Raw genomic sequence first — 22,052 nt, 5'->3', positions numbered from 1 at the left:
CTGTTTTAATATTGAGCTATTAGCAGTGAGGCCCTAAGCAAATTAATGAGACCCTGTCTCAAAATAAAATATAAAGAAGGTCTAGGGATGTGGCTCAGTGGTTAAGAGCCCCTGGGTTTAATCCCTGGTACCAAAAAATAAATGAATGAATAAATAAATAAATAAAATCGAGCCATTATGAGGTCCATTTTCAGGGGCTTATTTTTGGATACTTTCTTTGGTCACTTTGGAAGGTGTCCTGCATATTAATGTGGGGAAAGGGAGTTAATCTCTAGCCACCTAGGCAAGTTACTTCTTCCTGGCAGTGAGGGTGAGCTGGAAGCCCAGGATGGGCTCCCCTGGAGCCAGGTGCCTGCCTGTGTCCTCTCCCGTGTCCACACCTGAGCTGGTGTCAGCCTCGGTCCCTGTGTGACTCTGCCTGCCTGCCTGTCTGTGGCAGAACATGAGAGCATGTTCTTTATATTCAGCTGGCGACTGACAGGCTCCAAAAATTGATTTATATCCATGGTAACTGTCACCCCGGCAAAGAGTGAGAAACAAGAGTCCTTTCTTTCCATTCACATCAAACAGAGGCAGGGTTCAGAAATCACTGGGCTGCTCTCCCTCTGGCCAGCCCTGGCTGGTCTCCTTGAGGGGAATGTGTGTGTCCTCTCCCCCTCCCCCATCCCTCCCAGGAAGCCCCGGCTGATGGTGTGAGCGCACTTGAGACCAGCAGACCTGGAAACAGGAACCTGAAGGCTGGCTGCTCAGGTAACAGCTGGAACTGTGCTTGTCAGTCATATTCCAGAGGAGACGAAAAGCTCAAGCAGGCTTGTGTTTGGTGGTAGTTTATAGTCCCTTGGGAAAGGATTGGTGGGGTGCGTGTGGGGTCCCTGTCAACTCTCCTATTGTGAGAAGACATTCTTTCTCTCTCTCTCTCTCTCTCTCTCTCTCTCTCTCTCTCTCTCTTTCTCGTCATTGAAGCTGGTTTTCCATCTTCTCTGAGGTATTTCTCTCTCTGACTGTTTTTACTTCCCCTGTTGTTTGTGATGCCTCTTCCGGAGGGAAGTCATAAGAACGTTCCTGGACCAGCTGAAGAAAGAGAGAGAGAGACATCTTGACTGGTGGTCTCATCTTTCTAGATGGTTCCAAGAGGTAAAATATTATTGAATTGAAGGATAAATTTGTTATTTGGTTTGTGCTCAAGTTCTGGACTAGTTGCCTTAGAAACTTTGAAACAGATTAGAACAGAGTTTCACAGTGTGTGTACTTTAAAACTCTTGTCTTAAGAAATAGTTCATGAACACTCAGGTCTATATAGTCATGTGGATTTGGAAATCATTCCATATGCTACCCTCTGGGAGTGTCAAAATACCTAGAGCATATTAAAGACTCTGAGAGTTAAAACTAGAGCAACGTTAATTAAACCCATGCTTCCCAAACTTTCCATACCATCAGAACCTTCTCTTCTTCTTTTTTACATTCACATTTGTTCCATGAAACACATTTTAGGAAGGGCTGGGCTGGAGACTGTCACTGGCCCTGAGCAGGTCTGGCCAAGGGCATGGTTCCAGAGTAGTTGGAATAGAACATAGGATCCACTTTCAACCTGGGGGACTTTACCTTTCATTTCCCCCATATTCCAGAATCCCTGAGCTGGAAAGGTGCTTGGTGGGGTTGAGGGAAGGGAAGTTGGAAGTTTGCTGCCGGGTTTCATGGACACCTCTAAGGATGGAGGATGCACTACCTCCCGTGAAAGTCCATCCTTAGACCCATTTGTTAAGAAGTTGATTCTGCACCCCCATTAGTTAGCAGCCCGGTTCCTGGAACCAACGGCCAAACCCAATACTCTGGGGCTTGTGATCTTGCCAATGGCTGAATGACGCTCTCGTGTTCCCCTCTGAGTCTCTGTCTTTATGTCTGCACCATTGCCTGTGTGATGTGGCCTGGAGCCCCTTGCTGGCCGTCCCATCCTCACCCTTCTGGGTGGGCCGTGGATTACTGACCTCTTTTCCGTGGTGCCGGGAAAAGAAAGCAGATCTGAACCCTGGCTTGGCATTTCCCTCTGCGCCTGCCCCCAGGCTTTGGCTCAGGCAGGTCACATCTGTCCCCACCTGCTGCCTTCCTCCTCAGGAGGCAACTGTAATGTGCTGGGAAAGGTCCTTTGAAGTCCACACCCAGGATGTGATTGTGCTTGTCCTGGTGGAATTAGGTTCTCAGCCTTGTGATCAGCCTTCCTGGAGACCTTTAAGTCACTGCTTTCTCCTCAGCACGTGTGTCTTCGACAGGACACAGAGTCTTAGTCATAGTGAGCTGTCTTGTCACTTAGGAAGCTGTCAGCTTCAAGTCACAGAAAACCTCCCTTGCTATCGGGCAGGCAATGGTGGGGCTTGATGGCTGTTTGATGCGGTGGCTCAAAATGCCTCAGATGTGCCCTTTGGCTTTGTCTCTTGGTGGTGTCCAGTTGTAGGTGCCGTGCACAGGATCTTTCAAGTCTTCAGGGCACTGCTTCACTGCATGTGCCTGCTCAGCTTCAGGGAAGAGAAGAGTACCCTGTTATATTGAACTGTTTTTCCCCCCCATGTTTTATTGGTGCATTATGGTTGTACATAGTGATGGGATTTGGATTTGCCGTTACATATTTGTACATGCACACAATATAGCAACATCATCCACCCAATATCACTCCTCAGCACTTCCCCCTCTCCATCCCTGCCTCCCAGCCCTTTGTTCATTTCTTCTACTGCTTTCTCTTTGATTTTTAGGAGATGCACCCACCTTCATTTTCTTTTTTCCTCTCTGTCTTCTGCATATGAGAGAAAACATACCACCCTTAACCTTCTGAGTTTGGGTTGTTTCACTTAACATGGTGGTTTCTAGGTCCTGCATTTTGACAAGAAATCAAAGAAAATAACAAGGCACAAAATGTGTCTTGAATTTAGTAGCTTCCTGCAAAATGCCATAATTTTCCTGCAAATGCCATAACTTCATTTTTCACTGTGGCTGAATAAAACTCCATTGTGTATATCTACCACATTTTCTTTATCCATTCATCCATTGATGGACACCTAGGTTGGTTCCATAGTTTGCTATTGTGAATTGTGCTGCTATAAACATGGATGTGCATGTATCACTATAGTAAGATGACTTTATTTCTTCAGGGTAAATCCTGAGACGTGGTGTATTAGTCAGGGTTCTCCAGAGGAACAGAATCAACAGGAAGTATGATTACGAAAGGGGATTCATTAGGTTGACTTACACCACCAGAAGCTGGGTAGTTCACAATGGCTGTCTGCAGCTGGAGAGCTGGAAGAACCAGCAACTGTACAGTCCAAGATGCAGAAGCCCCAGAACAAGAAAGATCAACAGCGCTACCCTAATCTGAGACCAAGACTTCTGGAAACTACCTGGAGAATCACTGGCAGAGTCCACTTTGAAAGAGTGAAGAAGTGAGAGCCCAATATCCTCAGAGGACAGAAGCAGTGATTAAGAATCCATTCAAGAAGAACCGAGCTTGCATCTGCATCTGCTTCTTTGTTCTTCCAGATTTTATTCCATCCAAGCCACCATCCTACCCCATGGGCGGTGCTGCCCACACTTAGGGAGGGTCTCCACTTCAGTTCACTATCCCACATGCCAATCATTCCTAGACATGCCCTCATTGACACACCCAGAGGCCTCTTAATCATTGGCATCTCTTAATTCAATCAAGTTGACAATTCAAATTAACCATTACAAGTGGTATAACTGTTGACCTGTATTTTTTATTCTTTCCTTGTTGTTTCTTCATTCCTAACATTTCACATTTCTTTCTTTTATCATTTCCTTTCTATACTAAGAAATTTCCTCATTCTTTTGTCTGATGGTAACAAATTCTCTTAGAACACTTTCATTTCATCTTTTTTGCTGGGTATAGAATTCTGAGTTGACAGTTTTTCTTTCAATCTTTGAAAAATCCTGTGCCTATTCCCTGGGGCCTGCATGGTTTGTGTCTACTGTCATTCGTATTGTGGTCCTCTGTAGACAGTGGGTCATTTCTTTCTTGATACTTTTAAGGTGTTTTTTATTTTCTGAACATTAATTAGGATATATCTTGATGTGAATTTCTTTGGGTTCAACCTGTTTGGGGTTGTTCAGTTTCTTGAATCTGTAGATTAGTATCTTTCACCAGACTTGGGAAGTTTTCAGTCAATATTTCTCTGGACACTTTTTCAGGCCCACCCCCTTTCTGCTATCCTTCTTGAACTCCAATAATACAAATGTAATATCTTTTATTATAATCTCACAGGCTCCTGAAACTGTTCATTTATTTTTATTTTATATTCTGTTTGTGCATCTTGAATAATTCTATGGTTCTATCTTTGAGTTCACTGATTCTTTGTTGTAATCCTATTCATATTGAATTGTTTATTTCAGTTGCATTTATTTAGTGTTTCAGTTCTAAAATTTCCATTTGCTGTTGTTTCTTTTATTTTAATTTTTTAATTTTTTTGCTTTTTGTTTTGTAGTACTGGGAGTTGAGCCCAGGGTTACTCTACCATATCCCTCAGTGGTAGAAATGCCTACCAAGGAGCTTTTTTTTTGGTACGGAGTATTTAACCAAGGGGTTAAATCTGGTTTAACTGAGCCACATCCTCCCCCCATTTATATTTTATTTTGAGGCAAAATGAATAAAAGAATTTTATTTTATATATATTTTATATTTACTTTTGCTTAGGGACTCACTAAGTTGTTAAGTCTGGTTTTGAACTTGTGATCTTTCTGCCTCAGGCTCCAGAGCTGCTGGGATTATAGGTGTGTGCCACCACACCCAGCTGAACTACCTTTTCATGAATCTATTTTTATTTTGAGACAGGTTCTTGTTAAGTTGCGCAGGCTGGGCCCAAACTTGCAATCCTTCTGCCTCAGCTTCCTGAATAGGTGGGATTATGACTGTATGCTATCATGCCCAGTGTTATGGGGTGCAACTTAAGAACAGATCGATCACCACTGAGAAGACCAAATTTGAGAGTCTTTATTAAGCTGGCCGGCTGACTGTCTCACACAATGCCCCAAAAAATGGCTATTGGGAGAACCGCTCCCACCACAGAGTTGTAGGGGTTTTTATACCAAAAATCACATCAATCCTAAGTGTCTGTGGCTATGATTCGAAATTACAAACTAACATCATGAGATCATAGACAGAGGGGGAAGTGGGTCAAAATGACCCTTACCTAGGTACAAACTAAAGAATGGTTACTAACATCCACACAATCACTGTTCACATGGTACATTGTTTAGGAGCAATAGGAATCAAAAGAGAGCAATTCTTTACTACATAGGAGTTGCCATTGTATATTATTAAACATGTCACACCAAGTAACTGATGATGGGCACAGAGGCAGGGTGTTCCCATGGGAGAAGCTTATTTCCTACATAACATGGAGTCTCAGAGCAGAATGGAGTCTGTTTAGCCATTTCCCTTAGAGTCTGGCCTAGAACATTCTCATGGAGTCAGATCTGTCAGCCCATCACACCAGCCGTTTTCTTCTTTGCTATTTCTTTGGTGAGACTTTGAAAAATATTTTTATGTGTTTTAGGCATGTTCATCATGTTCACAGAAGCATTTTTATGTTAGTTTCCTTTAAAATCCTTGTTAGATATCCCAGCATCTGTGTCGTATTGATGTTGCATTGCTGATTCTTCTCCCATTCAAATTAGAATTTTGCTTGCTCTTGTTGTGATGAGTGATTTTTTATTGTATGCTGAACATTTGGGGTATTGTGCTATGAGACTCTAGATACTCTTGTACCTTCTATTACGGTCACTCTCTTGTTTGGAGGTGGCACACAGATCCAGGTGGGGATGGATGTGTAGTTCCCAAATGACACCATCTCAGCAAAAGCAGGTCCCTACCTCCCACTGCCAACCCTCGCCTTGCTGGAGCTGGGTGGGGACAGAGGTTCTACTCCCCACTGGGTCCTGCTGGGTAGAGCCTTTTTAAAAAATGGCAACATAGAGACAGAAATGTACACATATCACAAGTATGCGCAACATAATCTGGAGGAATTTTTGCAAACTGAAAGTGTGGGAACTGAAAGTGTTTTAAGAATTTTTTCATTCCTTTTTTCTTTTCTTTATTTCTTTTTGGTACCAGTGATTGAATCCAGGGGTGCTTAACCCCTGGGCCACATCCCCAGCCCTTTTTATGTTTTTTTTAAATTTTGAGATAGGGTCTCACTAAGTTGCTTAGGGCCTTGCTAATTTGCTGAGACTGGCTTTGAACTTGTGATCCTCCTGCCTCAGCCTCCTGAACCACTGGGATTACAGGCATGTGCTGTTGCTCCTGGTTAGAATTTTCTCCTTTCTTTGCATGTTCTTATGCTTCAAATTATTTTCCTCCATCAGCTTCCAGAATGATTCATTCTCTTCACGTTCATTCTTTATTGATCCATTTGTTAATGTGTTAGTGTTCCTCCCTCCCCCTTTCCGTCCTTCCTCCCTTCCATCTACCCCATCCATCTATCCTGTCCCACCTTATCCAATCCCATCCCACTGGACCACCTCCAATCATCCGCCAGTCACTGGAAGAAGGGGTACCCTCTCCCGTCCTCTCCTGTGGCTCTGCGGCAGTAGCTCTTCTCTGACACTCTTTAGGAGAATGGGGAAGAAAGCAGGAGGGTCAGGCCCATGTGGGGTGATGGATGAGCTTCTCTTGGAAGAAGACCCTAAAGGGCAGCTGGGGCCAGAAACGACAGACTCAGAAGGCCTCAGTCCCTGGCTTGTCACAACCACTGGCTTCCTGCACAGCCCTCTGGGTCTCCTCTTCTCTCGCCTGTGATAGGAAGGGTTCGGCTGGGTCCTCTCTGACCTGTGGCTTAGGTTGCATAGATTATTTTGGAATTTCCTAGAAAATTCCCAGGGAACAAGCCAACACAGGGGGATGCCAGTTGTGTGGGGCCTCTCCTGTGACCTTGGCAGCATCTGCACACCCCACCCCACTTAGTGTGCTGTCGGCGCCTCCTGTTCTCACAGGCCGGGCGCCGAGGAGGTGGGGGGTGGTAGAGAACACGAGCAAAGCGTGGTGGACAGTCAGCCACAGGAGCAGCCTGTGGACAGTGCTGCTTGCCGGGTGTGTCTGGCAGGTGGAAGTGAGGCTTCCAGCCTTCCTCCCTAGAATACAGGGCCTTGGGCCTCAGGGACCTGGAGGCCATTCTATGTCTGAGCCCTTCATTTCATAAGTGACAGTTTGGAAGCCTAGGGTAGTCAGGGGCTGGAGGTCACACGGTAAAGCTAGTGACAGTCAGTCCTGGAACCCTGCTTTGTGAAGGACACCGTCTTCCTGAATTTGGTGCCCACCCTACTGCAGTTTTAGCCTCTACTTAACCAATGGCATCTGCAGTGACACTATTTCCAGAGAAGTTCACATCCAGAAGCACCGGAGACTAGGACTTCAGCCCGTCAATTTTGGGGGCACATAATCCAACCATAACAAGCTCTGCCTTGAACTATGGGTAGGACTTCATCAGGCAGACGTGTGTGTGTGTGCGTGTGTGTGTGTGTATGTGCACTGAATACAGCTGAGTACGGGCGGAGCTGAGTGCACACTCAGAGCCCCGGAGCCAGCCACATGTTCAGGGCCTGGGAACCATGTGCTTTCAGACAGCCAAGCAGGCCCTTGTGTCTTGGTGTCTCCTCTCTCAGTCTGCCACCCTCTCTCCCTGCAAGCTGCTGCCCTGAATTCCTTCAGAGCTCCTTCTGGGCCTCCTCAATCTCTTTCCAGGTCTACCCTCTCTCCCACCAGGGTTCCTCCAGGTTTTGTGAGACTTGAAGCTTCTCTGTTTACTTGGGAGGCCGAGGCAGGAGGATTGTAAGTTTGAGGTTAGCCTTGGTCACTTAGGGAGACCCTATCTCAAAATAAAGAATGAAAAAGGATGGGAATGTAACTCAAGTGATAGAGCGCCCCTGGATTCAATCCCCAGTGTCACAAAAAGGAAGAAAGAAGACAGTCAGATATGAAAATATTTCTTTCAAGTGATAAATCACAGATGTCTAGATGTCCAAGTCTCTCTCTGTGAGATCTCCTCAGGCGAGTCACCAGAAAGCATCCAGGTGGTGACCTGGCTCCCTGTCACCTGGGGCCCCTGTATCATGGTCACTCCAAGTACCCAAGGCTTCCTCAGTGCCTGCATTTTGGTGTCCATCTCCTGGCTGGCTTCTACCCTTCAGCCTTGTCTCATGTCACATGCACATCCTGGTGGGCATGTGAGTAGTGCTGAGTGCCTGCTGTGGGCCAGGGGTAACCCCTGTGGTTCATACCCACCTGACTGGGCACAGGAGCCTGTTTCTTGACTCAGGCCACAGGATTTTTAGGGTGGGAATCAATTCGTGTGTGGGGGTGGGGTGGGTGTGTGTGCACGCGTGCACACGTGCACGGTGCTAGGTGTGAAACCCAGGGTCTTGTGCGTGCTGGGCAAGTGCTCTACCACTCAACCCTCTTAAAAATTTTTTTTGACAGAGTCTCACTGAGTTGTTGATAGTCTTGCTAAACTGCTGAAGCTGGTCTTGACCTTGAGATCCTCCTGCCTCAACATTGCATTCATCTTGAGAACTCCAGTTCTTAAGAGCTGTGCAAATCCCACCTCTTATTACAAGTAACACAGGCATGGGTGATGGTCACCTGTTGGGGCCTCTTTCTGTGGCTTGGCTTGGAGGACAGTCTGTGCTCTCTCTTGTTGCCCAGGTGACCATGAGGAAAACCTGGCCCTGGCAGAGTACTGTGAGTGAGCGAGGTGGGCAGAGAGGAGGTGGGGAAAGAGCGCTGAGCTGGGCTGGACTGAGGGGCTCCTTGGTCTCAGTGCCAAGGTCAGGGAGTCATGAGGGAACCAGTGTGGAGTGTGACCTTCAGATCTATGGTTTAGCAGCTCTGCTTCTGGTTGTGATGTGAGGAGGGGTTTGGAGGAAGAGTTCCCACCTCCTCTCTCTGGCAGAGGTAAGGGACACCAAGTCCTGCCCTGTCAGTGCCCATCCTTTTTGGGCTCTGGTGACTTGCTCTCACAAGTTGTGCAACTTGCTGGGCCTCAGTTTCCCCATCTGTAACTGTAGGCTTCTTGGGACTTGTCTCCTGGGGGAATTCAATGCTTAACACAAACACATGGCCTTTGGTTCAGGTTTGGAGGAGGCATCACCTTCTTGGGCTCTGCTGGAGGGAGCCCCGGAGTCCAGATCACCTGTAGTCCCTCTGCCTTCTGGCTGGCCAGCGCCCTCTGCAGGTGGATCTCGTTCTCCGTCTTTATTGGCTGCATCTCTTTGGTCCCTTAGATTGCTAAATGAGGCTGCTTTTTCAGGGCAAGAGGTGAGAGTCCAGGAAATTATCCAGTGGCCAGGCTTCCTGGTGGCATGACCAGTGACACCGCACCTTCCCTGCTCCTCATTCTGCATGGCTGCTGATTCCTCTGTAAGGAACACGAGAGGAGCCACCTGGAAAAATTCTTAATGTCTTTGAGCGAGTGACTCTTTGCAAGACTGAATAAAGTCAAGACCTTGGCTCCCACTGTGTACCTGGGAGGGTGAGGGTTAGACAGAAGGTAGCGAGAGGAGCGGAGCAGTTCTCATCTGAGGCGAGCACGCTGGCCTGGGCTTTCTGCCTAGGGGTAGGGCTGGCTGAGGAGGCATACTGGGCTGCAAGGTTTCATGTTTTCCCAGAGCAGGGATGAAAATTCTAGCTGGGGAGGAGGCCCCAGGCGTTCTACATAAATACTTTTGGGGAAGTAGTGGAGGGCTTCCTGTGTACTCGACAAATCACAGGCCTGATTCAGGCACTAGTTTAATCCTGACAGCAACCTGTTGAGTCAGTACTATAATTTTTTGTGGTGGGTACTGGGGAATGAATTCAGGGACACTCAACCCCTGAGCCACATCCCCAGCCCTGTTTTGTATTAATTTAGAGACAGGCTTTCACTGAGTTGCTTAGTGCTTTGGCATTGCTGAGGCCGGCTTTGAACTCACAATCCTCCTGCCTCAGCCTCGGGAGCTGCTGGGATTATAGGCATGCGCCACCAGGCCAGCGAGTCGGTACTGTTATTACACCCATTTTCTAGATGGGAAAACAGGCTGAGAAGGTGAAGTACCCTCTAGGGGGCACAGAGCTGGAGCAGCAGAGTGCAACTGCCGAGTGAGTGGGTACGGCCTGGCTTCCGACCATGGCTGCCCTGTCTGTAGGAGCAGCTCAGGAGAGGACCAGAAGGGACCCAGAGGCCAGTTGAGTAAAACAGGGTATCAACTGCCCATGACCTCTGCCCCAAGGCTGCCATGCACTGGCAGTGGCTGCCATGCAGTGGGGCCCAGCTCTCTCCCTCTGGCCCCAGCCACTCGAGGGAGGCAGCGCCTGGTAAGCCACAGGGGAGATGAGACCGAGGGGAAAAGTCTCCGGGCTCCGTCTCTCCCCCAGGCAGGGAGCTGTGGGCTCCTTCAGAGTGGTTGCTACGCAGCCGTGTTTATTCAAGGCGAGCCTGGCAGAGCGCAGAAGCTGCTAGCAGCAGGCTGTGGCTGCCCAGCACCTGTCCAGACAGGAAGCTGGCCCAGGGCTCTGAGGCTGGGCCAGGGCCAGGGAAGGCCAGGCATGGGGCCTCCCCAGACCTAGGGGCTGCATTGGCTCTGAAGAAACTAAGACCCCGGATTCCTCTGGTGGCAGGGGTTTGGCCTCTGGACAGAGAGGTGAGAGGCAGTGTGTTCACCAAGCTGTTTGCGGGAAAGGAAGGAAAAAGGGGAGGGGAGGCTAGGACCTCTGAAGTCTTTGGAGGGAGGATGAGGACCTGGCCTAGCACAAGGGGCATGTTGAGAGGAAAGTCATCCTACCACTGTGTGGAGGCTGTGTGTCTGCAGGAGGCCCCTGTCCCTCTCTGGGCCTTCATGTATCTACTCTAGGTTGAACTTGATGCTCTCTGAGTGCTGCAAGCCAAGGCAGGATGGCTGCCCTGGGCTGTCTCCTTCCCTCATCTGGAACTTGGGGCTCAATCACGCCTCTTGGGGGTGCAGGAGGGTCAGCTCGTGGTGGTCACGGGCAGCTGCTGCCTGTGGTGCTGTCGTCTTCACGGGGCGGGGGGGGAGGTCATCGTCTTCCTTTCTGGGGCAGATTTGAGTCTCCTGATCCTGCGGTGCCCGCTGCCCCCTCTTCCAGGACGAGGCCCATGCAGGTGGGGACTTGGAAGAGCTGACACCTGCTCAGGAGCACTGGGGGCAGGGGGTTGTGCTTGCAGGGTGTCAGTGTGGTGGCTGTGGAGCGGTGGCCCCTGGCTGCGTGGGGTGTGCAGGGCAGGTCCGGCGCTGCTCCCCGACGCTGCTCCCCGAAGCGAGGGCCTCCCCCTTTCTAGCCACAGGCTGGCTGGCTCCCGGCACTGGCTCGGCTTCACCCATGGAGCCTGGGTGGCAGATTTGAACAAAGGGAAACATAAGGGAGAATGAGGGACAGGGAGGTGCCAACCCGAGCTTGGGGGAAATCTGCTTCTGAAGGCGGCAGGGGCTTCCCTGGGGCCAGTGGCCGTGAGGCGGCAGAATGTTCCGTGGGATGCACGAGCAGCTTAGGGCACAGTTGTAACGTGAATGTGCGGTGGCTTCGGGCCAGGTCTTGGTGCAGACACCGCCACATCCAGCACCCACTCCACGGGCTCCTCCCTGTCCTTGTCCCGGTTGTGTCCCCGCCCCCGCCCGAGGGGTCGGTTAACTCGCTTCCCCGTGAAGTTCCAGCATCTCTATCTGCACGTCTAAGCCCTCAGTTTAACTCACCTTCCTCCGAACCTCCTGCCAGGGGCCGCACGCTCCGAAGTCCTTTGGTTCTGGCGTCTCGCCTAACCTGCTGCGGGCGTGCACGCCGTGCCCATTCCACAGCGCGAGCACCCCACCGTCACCCCCACCCCTGGTGGACGTTGGGCTTGTCTCCATATTTTGGCTGCTGCCATCGAGCTGCTACGAACACCCCTGGGCTTCTTTCCTGGATCACGGGGGCAAGATTTTCCTGAGGGTGTGACCCAGCAGAATTGCGGGTGCAAGGTTTGTGCCTCTCTGGCTTCATTAAGTCCACAGTCCCATTGGCACCTCATCTGCCGGCCATGGCCAGAGTCCCTTTCTTCACACTGTCATCGACACCTGCTGTTGCTTCTCATCTTAGCTCATGCCAATCTTCACAGAGTAGGGTCGCGTCTGGGTCCCTCTGGTTCTGGAGGTTGGGTGCCTGCCCGTTTTTCTTCCGACCCACTTTTCCTTGCTGTCCAGCGCCTCCTTCCTCTGCTCTCTGCCCTCCTGGCCTCCCGTCCCTCTCTCCCATCACTCAGCGTCACTCCTCTGTGGGATCTTCGAGCTGCAGACCCAGGCTCCAGAGCCGGGTGTCTGCAGGTCTGAGATTGGCAATTGGTCCACATTTCAAAACCTCTGGTTCTTCTTCTTCTTCTTCTTTTTTTCAGTTTTATGACTTTATTTGACAATCAGTCGTAAAAATACAGACTGCTTCACCAATGTGCGTGTCATCCTTACACAGGGGCCATGCTAGTCTTCTCTGCATTGTTCCAGGGTCAGTACCCATGCTGCCGGCGAGCACAAACCTCTGGTTCTTGGCTCCACTTACGTGCTTACGTTCCTCCTGGGCCTCCGAGTTCCCTTCAGTAAAATAGGATAAAAAAAAATGGCCCTCCATGGTGCTCATCTTGGTGTGGGAGACAAGAGCCAGTCTACGCCCCTGGGAAAGCACACACGTGACCCTGGCTGTCATTCAAGAACAGTCTCATGGGCCTTTGGGGAAAGGACAGAGCTGGGTCTGCAGTCCCTGAGCTTTTGGGCACTTGGTCAAGAGCCCTGCTGGGGAATGTGACAGTCATTCAGATGCTGAAGTCATGACTAAACTACTCTCCTGAGACTTTGAGAGGAAAAGATGCTTTATTTCCGCTTTCTTCTCGGTCTCTTCTGATCCTCTGGTACCGATGGATGTTCGCAGACCACAGTTTGAAGAGTGGAACTGCAGCTACGCGGGCTTCTCCTGGAACAGCCCAAGCATGCAGGAAGCGCTCCGGGTCCTGCAGGCCCAGTGGGACCGGTGGGGAGGCCTTGGTGGAAAGTTGAAGGGAGCTTTTCCTCTTTGCCCTCCAGGGTGGGCCAGCTGGTGGCCAGCGTGATGTCTGGAGGAGGTACCGGGGATAGGCATTTGTCCGACTGGCTCGGGTGTGTCTTATGGACTGAATGCTTGTGTCTCCCTGAATTCACACACTGAAACCCTAATCCCCAATGGTACTAGGAGGCCAGGCCTTTGGGAGGTAATGAGTTTAGAAAAGGTCATGGGCCTGGGTGTGGGGAGGAGTCTCCATGATGGGATTAGTGCCCTCAGGAGAGAACAGAGAGCTTGCTCTCTCCTCTTTCTGTGTCATTGAGGACAGAGAGAGAAGATGGCCCTCTGCCCATAAAGAGTGCACTCACCAGGAACTGAGTCATCCGGCATGTCCATCTTGGACGTCCATTCTCCAGCACCGTGGGAGATGCACTTGTGTTGTTTAAGCCATCCGGTCTGTGGTACTTTGTTCTAGTCCCCCAAGGAGACTAAGACAGTATGTGGTGCAGTCTCTTTGAACCTCTGATGATCATTCTTTGACAAGTGAGGGACAGCTGGCTGCCAGGTCCCTCACAGCTTGAAATTTAGTGACAGGAGAAGCAGATACAGGCAATGGTGTTCATTTGCTAGCACGTGTTTTGACCAATCTGTAATTTATATTTGCACCAACATGATATACAAAAACATGGGCCGGTTTGGAAGATTTTGAATTTTGTGAATTTATGTTTAAACTACATACCCTTTGTCCTAGGGCTACAGCCTGCTCACGCAGCTCCCTTTGTGAATTAGAAAGAGAAGCCTCTTTCCCAAGACACTTTACTTCTATTCATCAGGAGAAGATTGTAGTAAATATGAAATCTTGTAGAATCTGCAGCATGAATGATGTCCCCTTAATTATGGTGCCCTTGTGCAGTGCACAACCTGGATCATCAAACATGGCAGCCTTAACTTCTTTGCTTTTCAAAAACAGTCTAAATACAACCTTCACTCACAGACTTTCCAATGTCCTTTAGACCAATGACTCTCTCTCATATCAGAATTCCCTGGGTGGGGGTGACGGGGCTATTCAAATGTTGTGACCCTGGACATAAGTATATGCAGCCCTCTTCCTTCTCTCTCTGTTCCATCCACTCATCCCTCAGGCACTGAACTGCTGTCACAAATGGAAGGTCCCCTTCCTTACTTGTGTTGGGCATAAAGACGGTTAGGAAATACTGCTTTGTTCTGCCCTATCCTGGGAGGTCATTAAGCTGTTAACTCCCTTGTACCTCTGACCTCTTAAGAAGGGGTGTCTTAAGCATTTCCTGCCAAGGTGGCCCTAAGTGTCCTGTCCCAGCCTGCCTGCTGCCTCCTGCTCACCCCAGAAAACTTAGGAAACAACAGGCCACCCTGCTCCAAGAAGCATCCACCCGTTCCCCGCTAGGCCTCTGCAGCCTCCTGTCCTAAAGGCTTTCAAAAGGGACAGTCCCCCTCTCCCTGAGAACTGAACTCTGCAGCAGTTACCAAGCAAGCAATGTCATGAATGGCTGTTTATGGAGTACTTGCTAGGGCCGGATGCAGTTGTAAATGCTTTTCATATGGAACACTCTCAATAGTCTTGTGAGATTGGTACTGTTTCCATTTTGCAGTTAAATAGAGGCTCAGAGAGTTTAATAATGTGCCTCAGGTCACACAGCTAGCAGGCAATGGCATTTAACTCACCTCTATTGACTCCCAAATAAGCCTTCTGAAATGCCATGTGACACCCCCTCCCTGAGCTGAGACCATGGTCCTGACTCTTCCACTTAGCAGCTCTGTGACCTTGATCAGCCTCAATCGTCTTATCTATAAAACGAGGGCAGTCACCTCTACTTTCTTGCTCTGTTTCTGAAGTTCAGTAGCCTAATGCTTGGAAGCATATCATCCAGAGCCCAGCACCTGGCAAATGGAACTGAGAAACATTTAATTTCCTTCACTTAGTCTCTTCTCAGCAAGACCATCTATAAAGACGCACTCCCTCTTTGGATTCATTCATTCACTCATGCTGTAACACCGAGTTAAAATTCTGTGCCAGGTTCTGTGTTTGGCACTGGGTCTTCTTGTCGTTGTATACCCGTGACTGCTGACGGACCCGCACCTCGTATTTGCTGGAGCTCAGGGGGCTCCAGGAGTATTGGCCTCACCTTATCCACGATGGCAGGGGCGATGGTACCTGCAGCCAGCGAGGGTGCTCTCGAGCTGACAAGGGGGCCTGGCTTGGCAGGGGGGCCATCTCCTCTGTGATAGGCCTTCCTGCTGGCCCAGGAGCCAGTCACAGCTGGAGCCAGGGCCTGGTGGGTGTGGGCACCAGACACCTGGCTAGGGACAGAGATGGCTCTCAGGACCCCAGCTCTAGAAGGGGCTGCAAATTTATCAGGAAGATGGGAACCTCGGCACAAATCAGCCCAGGTTGCCAAAAACGGAGGCATGTCGGGGGTAGAATGGAATCAATCTGTTTTTCTGGAGTCAGAACACAGCCTCCATGACCTTTCTAGAGTCTCACTGCTCTCCAGAGCCCCCGCTCTCACCTCAGCACCTTCCCTCCTCCCCCACGGGCAGTGTTGTGGCTTCCCAGGACCCTTCCCCTGCCTGTCCCGTCCCCACTCCCCTTACAAGCACCCTCCACCTCCAGGCACCTGAGGCCCCCTCCCTGCAGCAAATGCTGGGATCCTGCTCTGTCCCTAACCCCCTCCCTCGTCCTGTATCCAACCTTCCCCTTCTGGCTCTTCTTCCTCCCCCTAATATGCTAGAGTGTTTCCTGCTTTTTCTTTGGATACTCAGGGCGCTCGACCATTGAGCCACAGACCCAACCCTGTTTTGCATTTTAGGGTCTCACTGAGTTGCTTAGCGCCTCGCTGTTGCCGAGGCTGGCTTTGAACTCTCGATCCTCCTGCCTCAGCCTCCCGAGCCACCGGGATTACAGGCCTGTGCCATCTCATCCAGCAAGATTTCCTACTTTTAAAGAAGCAGAGAACAGCATGCCTGTAATTCCAGAGACTCTCAAGGCTGAGGTGGAGGATCACAAATTCAAGGCCAGCCTGTGCAAGACTCTGCCTCCAAATAAAACGAGAAGGGCTGGGGAGGTAGCTCAGTGGGAGACCACTCCTGGGTTCAATCCCCAGTATAGCAAGAAAAAAAAAATGCAAACAAAGTCACAACTGGTCTCATCCACGCCCACGGCTCTCGGCTCTCGGCTCTCGGCTCTCGGCTCTCAGGCTGCTGCCCCGACCCTCTCCTGACGGTCCCATCAAACTTCCAAAGAATTGTCACGCTGCCCCTGTCAGCTCTCAACCTTCCACCTGCTCCTCACTGCAGCAGCTTTCTGTCCCCTGGGCACAGAGATGACCTCACAGGCCTCCTGGCAGATTCTTGGCTGGTCATCTCCTGTCAGTGTCCCTGGTCCTTTGCCACCTCCATCTCTGCTAAGCTGATCCTTCTAACCCCTTGCTGCTCCCCTGACTCCCCTGGCTGTCCTTGCTCTGTGTCCCTCATGGCTTCCCTTCCCATGCCCCCTCTGCTGTTCCCTGCGCTGGTGCTGTCTCCTGCAGGTCTTCTGCAGCATCCATTGCTGTCGCTCAAGAGGACTTCCAAGTCCAGCCCTTCCTCTGTGGAGCCTTGAACCAGTTGCTCCCTGGATGGTTCTACCCGGGTCTCCCAGAGGAGACACCAACCATGCTGCCCAGACCGGGACTCCCTGTCTCCTGGCCTCTGGCGCCTGCTCCCATGTTACCATCTCATCAGGGAATGGCACCCCAGAACCCCAGACTCAGCCCAGAACTCCCGGCTGCCCTCGTCCCATCTGTCTCCTCGCCCCGTCAGCTTCCCTCCCGTGTTTCTGGGGTACTTTTCTCTCCACACTGAACCACCAAGCCCCCGAATCACTCGCTGAGCCCCTCCCTTCAGGATGATGGCCACAGCCTCCTGCCTGGTCCACTTAAGTCTCTCCTCCACTCGCTGCTGCCCTGGGTTTTGTCAATTGCAATTTTACGAATGCCAGTGTGTATTGATTCCTCACTAGGGGCCAGAGTATTAAGTGGTTGCCTTGATTTATTAAATACACTATTGAAGTGAAATAGGTATTATTTGCATTTTTGCATTTAAAGAAACTGGGGCTCAGAGAAGTTCTGCGGTGAACTTTTCGTCACACAGGGGCTGGATTTTGGCCTCACGCCTTTACATTCCAGTACCTGTGATACGGTGGGATGAATGAGTGGACCTCAGACCCTCAGTGACAGCCTGAACCCCGGAGGCCAGAGTCCAGAAGGCTACCTGAGGACGCTGGGGGTATCCCTGAGGTCTGCATCAGGGCCCGATGGTGGGGAAGTGTGGTCCTCGGATGTGGAGGAGGGCGGGGCCGCTCCTTGCCCTCAGGAAGAATTCGGGCGTGTTCTGTCCTTTCTGGACCCTGCCGTCACTGGTGGCACGTCTTGGTTGTTTCTTTTCCGGGCCTAGTGCAGAGGCTGGCCCAAGGGTCTCTACGTTCCAGTCCTTAGGGTCTGTCCCAGCCTCTGCTTCCCTAGACAGTTCTTCCAGAGTCCCACTTGAGAGTCTGCAGAAAATGCAGATCAAAGGATGTCCTGCTCTCCGGGAGAGTTCCTTAGGGCTGCAGAACAAGCCCAGACTCTGCAGAGCCTTCGGGGGCCCTGCAGCAGCACCCCGCCTCCCAGCCCCCAGACTCCCGGGATGTCCTTCCTCATTCCTACCCGCACCCCCCACCCCACTCCTGCTTCCTTCCAGGCCAGCAGGGTGTGGCCGGCTCTGTGCAGCGTCCCCGGTGCCTGGTCAGACAGCACGGTTCTCACGGTGCACGGTCTCTGCACGGAGCGGCTCACCCTCGCACTGCCGGGAGTGACAGAGTCCCTTAGTCCTGCCTGGTGTTACAGTGGGTGTTCGTTTTGCCTGGTGTGATGGTGAATCCTCGCTCGTTCTGCCTGGAGGGACAGTGACCATCCATCCATCCTCCCTGTCTGCTGTGACAGTGAGGACTCATTTAGAACAGGGCTCATGGTGGCAGCTGGAGGAGGTCAAGGGCCTGTCGAGTTTGAGCCTCCTGCTCTGCAGACATATCTCCCCCTGACGGGCATCTGTGTAGCCTGGGACTGTCTGGTAGGGGTGGGGGGCTGGCCTGCCACACCTTCACAGACGGTGAGACTGCATGTCTGCGTGTGCACGTGTGTGTGCCTGTCCTCCCGGGGCCCTTCCCTCGCTCTCCTGTCTCTGTCGTCTCTCAGGGACGATGCTCTGCCCAGGCCCTGGGGAGCAAGGCAAGGTGGACACGGGGTCCTGGCTCCTGTGGACTGTGTGAGGCAGGGGGGCAGGTGGATTTTGTCCTTGGGGCCAACACTCTTTACCCGGTCAGTCCTAGCTTTGTTTCCTCTCCTCTTGAAATCTGAGTCCCTTCTGTCACCTTACTTCATTCCTATGGTGCCAGTTACCATGGAACCTTGGTAGTCACAGCTTTAATGGAAGGAGTAGGCAACGGTCACTTATCTTGAGCCACCCTGTTCCCTGAGCTGGGGATGAGGCCAAGGGTGGAGCAGTCAGCCTTTTGGGGCAATGTGGGGCCTCAAGGAATGAGGACAAAATTGTGGTCACCACAGTCCACTGACTTGTTCAGCCCTTTAGGTCAGGGGCTGGCTCTTCTGGCAGGGAGAGAAACCCGGAGCAGTACAGGGCAAACGGGGCCTCTGACTTGTGTCTTGGGGGCCAGGTGCTAAGGAGTGTCCATGATAAACCCAAAGCTCTGTCCACGTGCGTGTTGGAATTTCTGGTTCTGATTCTTACAGCTGGATTCTTAGGTTTTGTTTTTTTTTTTAGTTGGGAGGTGGTAGGGCTGGTATCTGGGATTGAACTCAGGGGCACTGAGCCACATCCCCAGCCCTACTTTGTATTTTATTTAGAGACAGGGTCTCACTGAGTTGCTTCGCTTTTGCTGAGGCTGGCTTTGAACTCTCGATCCTCCTGCCTCAGCCTCCAGAGCCATTGGTTTTACAGGTGCACACAACTATCCCCAGCAGGGCATGGCCCTGGGCCCGAGTGATTTTCCGGGGGAGCCACTCATTGCTGTCGTGTCGGAGGTGGTTGTCCATAAGCAATTGTGGCCCCCTCCTCTTGGGCAGGTGCCTGGGAGATCCTGTTCTCTAGACCTGTAGGGCCGGTGGGATTGAAGGTGCAGACCTGATGGGACTCAATGCAGCTCTGCTTGGTGGGATGGCTTGGCTAGTGTGAGTGGCTCAGGTGTTCTTTCTGCACCCAGGCGTCCCTGACGATGAGGAGGTGGGGCTGTCTTGGCCTGTTGACTTCTGGCAGCCTGGGAGGTTGTGGGCAGTCTTGTTCACAGGTGCAGTAGTGATCTGTGCTCTTGGGTAGCTCTGGATCTTCTCCTAGAGAGGGTGACCTTTGGGGGAAACCGAGGCAGCAATAACCACCTTGACAATGGAAGGTGAGAACTAGGACTGAGTCCTTCTTACAAAACGAATTTGAACTCTAGCCCAGCTGTTCTCGATCCTGTTTGAATATCAAAATCAATTAGGAGTTGATCAAAACGTAAAAACAGACCCTAGAAGAACCACTTTGGTGAGGGACCTGAGGTGGGGTCTTGGAATCTGCAATGTCAACCATTTTCCAGGTGATTCTGGTCTGCAGCGATACAGGTTGAGACCAGGGCTGTGGCTGAACACGGTCTTGCTATCGTAGTTTCATAGGACGCGTTTCCTGGGTTAGAGAGATGCATAGCAGGGGGGACCTGCAAGTCTCGCTGCCCCCAAAGCCCTGAACCCAGCTTGTTGGCTTTAATTCAGCTACAGACCATTCCTGCTGGGCCTTGCCAACCCCTTGAGTCTCCCAGCTCACTGGGCCGAAGGTTGGGGTGTTGGTTCCTGTGTAATAGAATCCTCCCACCTGACTGTGACAAGTGCTGCCTCATTGCCATTCATGACTGCGTCCACCCCTCGTGGCCACATCCTTCTTATCCCAGTAGCCACTAGACAAGGGGCTCCGTGAGGAGATTCCCTTTGGACAGGGACATGCAACTTGAGGGGCTCAGTGGGGGGACTGGGCCGGGCTGAGCTAGGCTGCGGCAGCTGGGCTGAGCTGCCTCCTGTTTGGCCAGGGGGTTGCTAGGTGCTGCCCTGCCTTCTGGGGCCTGGGTGGGGACCATGACAGGCTGGCTTCCAGGCAGAAGGCAGGTTTCTCAGTTCCTGAGTTGGGATTTGTTGCTCAACAGAAGGGAATTGGCACAGTAGCCTGCCCTGTCACTAGAGAGCATCTTGAGGGAGCATCTCTCTGGGTAGAAACTAGGACATTATTGTACCACTGACCAGTTCTGACTGTCCTGTGACCCTTATTTCAGCTAAGCATTCATAAAATTGTGGGAAGTCACAGAGGCTTGCAGCGAGACCTTGTCACAGGGGATGCGAATTTAGATTGAAAGCAAGAGCTGAGGACCCACCCGGAGGCTGGGAAGAGCCTTGGAGTGGCCAAGCCTCAGCCACAGGACAGCGAGATGGCAGAGGGTCAGGTGTGGCTTGTTCAATGAGGTGAACACGAGGGCCCAGACCTTCACACAGATGGGGACAGACAAGAGCTCACCTGTGGCCGGCCGCTTGGGTGGGAGAGCACAAATGTTCAAGGCTCATCGTGAGCTTCTGCGCAGCTGGTGGAGTGAAGGGCTTTGGGCGAAAACAGAAACCGATGGAAGAAAGTGTCCGAGTTCCACCTTCCCCGAGATCCTGAAGGTGTCCATGAAAGCCATGGCAGGTTGACTGGGCTTCACGGACACTCTCCATAGTGAACTCTTTCCACAAGAGGCCTTGGGCGTGACTTGGGAAACTCTGAGGTGTCTGAGAGAGTCGAAATGTCAGAAAAGACATCTGGGTGTCCCTGGGCCAGAGGCAGATCGGCTCACCTCAGCAAGGCTTCAGCCCCAGGGCTGTTACCTGTTTTTACTGCCTTCTCTCTGCTCTTCCCACCACAGGTCCCTGGATGACACAGGTCAGAAGTCTCTGGACCCCTGAGGCCTGCACTCAGGGCCCAGGAATAGCTGCTGCCTCTGGACAGCCTCTCCACCGGGGGTATGGGCACCCGTGACGATGTCCCCTCAGGTGAGAGGCTCCAAGGGAGGCCTAGTCCTGGCCTTTTACAGGGTGGGGGACCTTCCTTGGACATTCCTATGGGCCATGCTCTCTCTGGGAGCTGGCTGTGCCTTTCCAGCTGCCTGCCCAGCTCTCCACTTGCTGGCACTGACCCTCCCTGCTCTGCTGCCTCTCTGGGTGACACCCTGGCCTGCAGGGGCCTAGAGTATTCTGGAGATTTGGCCTGGGCTTTGCCTCACTCTCTGAGGCAGAGTGGGCGACTCCTCAAAGGCAGATGCTGTTCTGTAGTCAGGCGTGAGTGGATGGGTGGGGGCTGTGGGGCTGGGGCTTTGGGGACTGTGGATGACTTGTTTCCTTAGCTGACCAGGTAAGGGAGCAAGAACTCCATTCAGCCTCTTACAGTCAGAAGACAGGGCTCTGCCTTTGGGGAACCTGCTGTGTGTGTTTTAGTTTCCTCTGGGAAAGGAGGAGGTTGGTCCTGCCTCAGGTGAAATGGGTACTTGTAAGGTGCAGAGCTGGTTAACCCTGAAGGGCCAGATGACCGCTGGACAGAAGGTGGAGAATCAGGGTGGTCAGAGCAGGTCATCTTGGGAGACCAGGCATGGTGCTCAGGCAGGACACCCCAGGGCTCTGACAGATTAATAAGAAAGCAACGGCATTGTTCAGGAGTAAATCAGCCCCTGACGTTAGACCTCGTGGGGAAGTGAATGAAGATGTGGTGGGAACCCCTGGTGCCGTCCAGCTGCTTTTCACTCACACGTGAACTGAGATGCAGAGAGGTTCACTAGTTTCCTCAAGGCCACACAGTGACAGAAATGAGAACGCAGACTCCTGAGTCCAGTCTTGGGTCACCGCACCCTGGGGCAGGCAGGCTGGGTTTCCTCCTGAGT

At 51.6% G+C, this 22,052-nt stretch overlaps 1 protein-coding gene and 1 non-coding gene across 5 annotated transcripts in view; one reads left to right on the top strand and one right to left on the bottom strand.

The window, feature by feature from the left end:
• Window positions 1–589: 589 nt before the first annotated feature.
• The window catches only part of Togaram2 (TOG array regulator of axonemal microtubules 2), a 64,810-nt gene continuing 43,347 nt past the window's right edge, over window positions 590–22,052 (top strand). The window contains exons 1-3 of one of the 4 annotated variants that reach the window (XM_047522975.1): window positions 590–750; window positions 964–1,134; window positions 21,045–21,171. In XM_047522975.1, the coding sequence (XP_047378931.1) occupies window positions 21,144–21,171 (28 nt within the window). In that variant the 5' untranslated portion in view covers window positions 590–750; window positions 964–1,134; window positions 21,045–21,143. Of the gene's footprint in view, window positions 751–963; window positions 1,135–10,499; window positions 10,675–20,487; window positions 20,608–21,044; window positions 21,172–22,052 lie in introns of those variants that run through there. The other 3 variants (XM_047522973.1, XM_047522974.1, XM_047522976.1) reach the window with 3 other exon arrangements.
• On the bottom strand, window positions 12,446–12,550 carry LOC124963790 (U6 spliceosomal RNA). Its single transcript, XR_007104825.1, has one exon. It is a non-coding gene; the product is annotated as a U6 spliceosomal RNA (small nuclear RNA).

Source organism: Sciurus carolinensis, chromosome 13, assembly GCF_902686445.1.
Source record: "Sciurus carolinensis chromosome 13, mSciCar1.2, whole genome shotgun sequence".
Lineage (NCBI taxonomy): Eukaryota > Metazoa > Chordata > Mammalia > Rodentia > Sciuridae > Sciurus > Sciurus carolinensis.
Note: the sequence above shows the minus strand (reverse complement) of the source record. Positions and strands in the feature narration are given on the sequence as shown.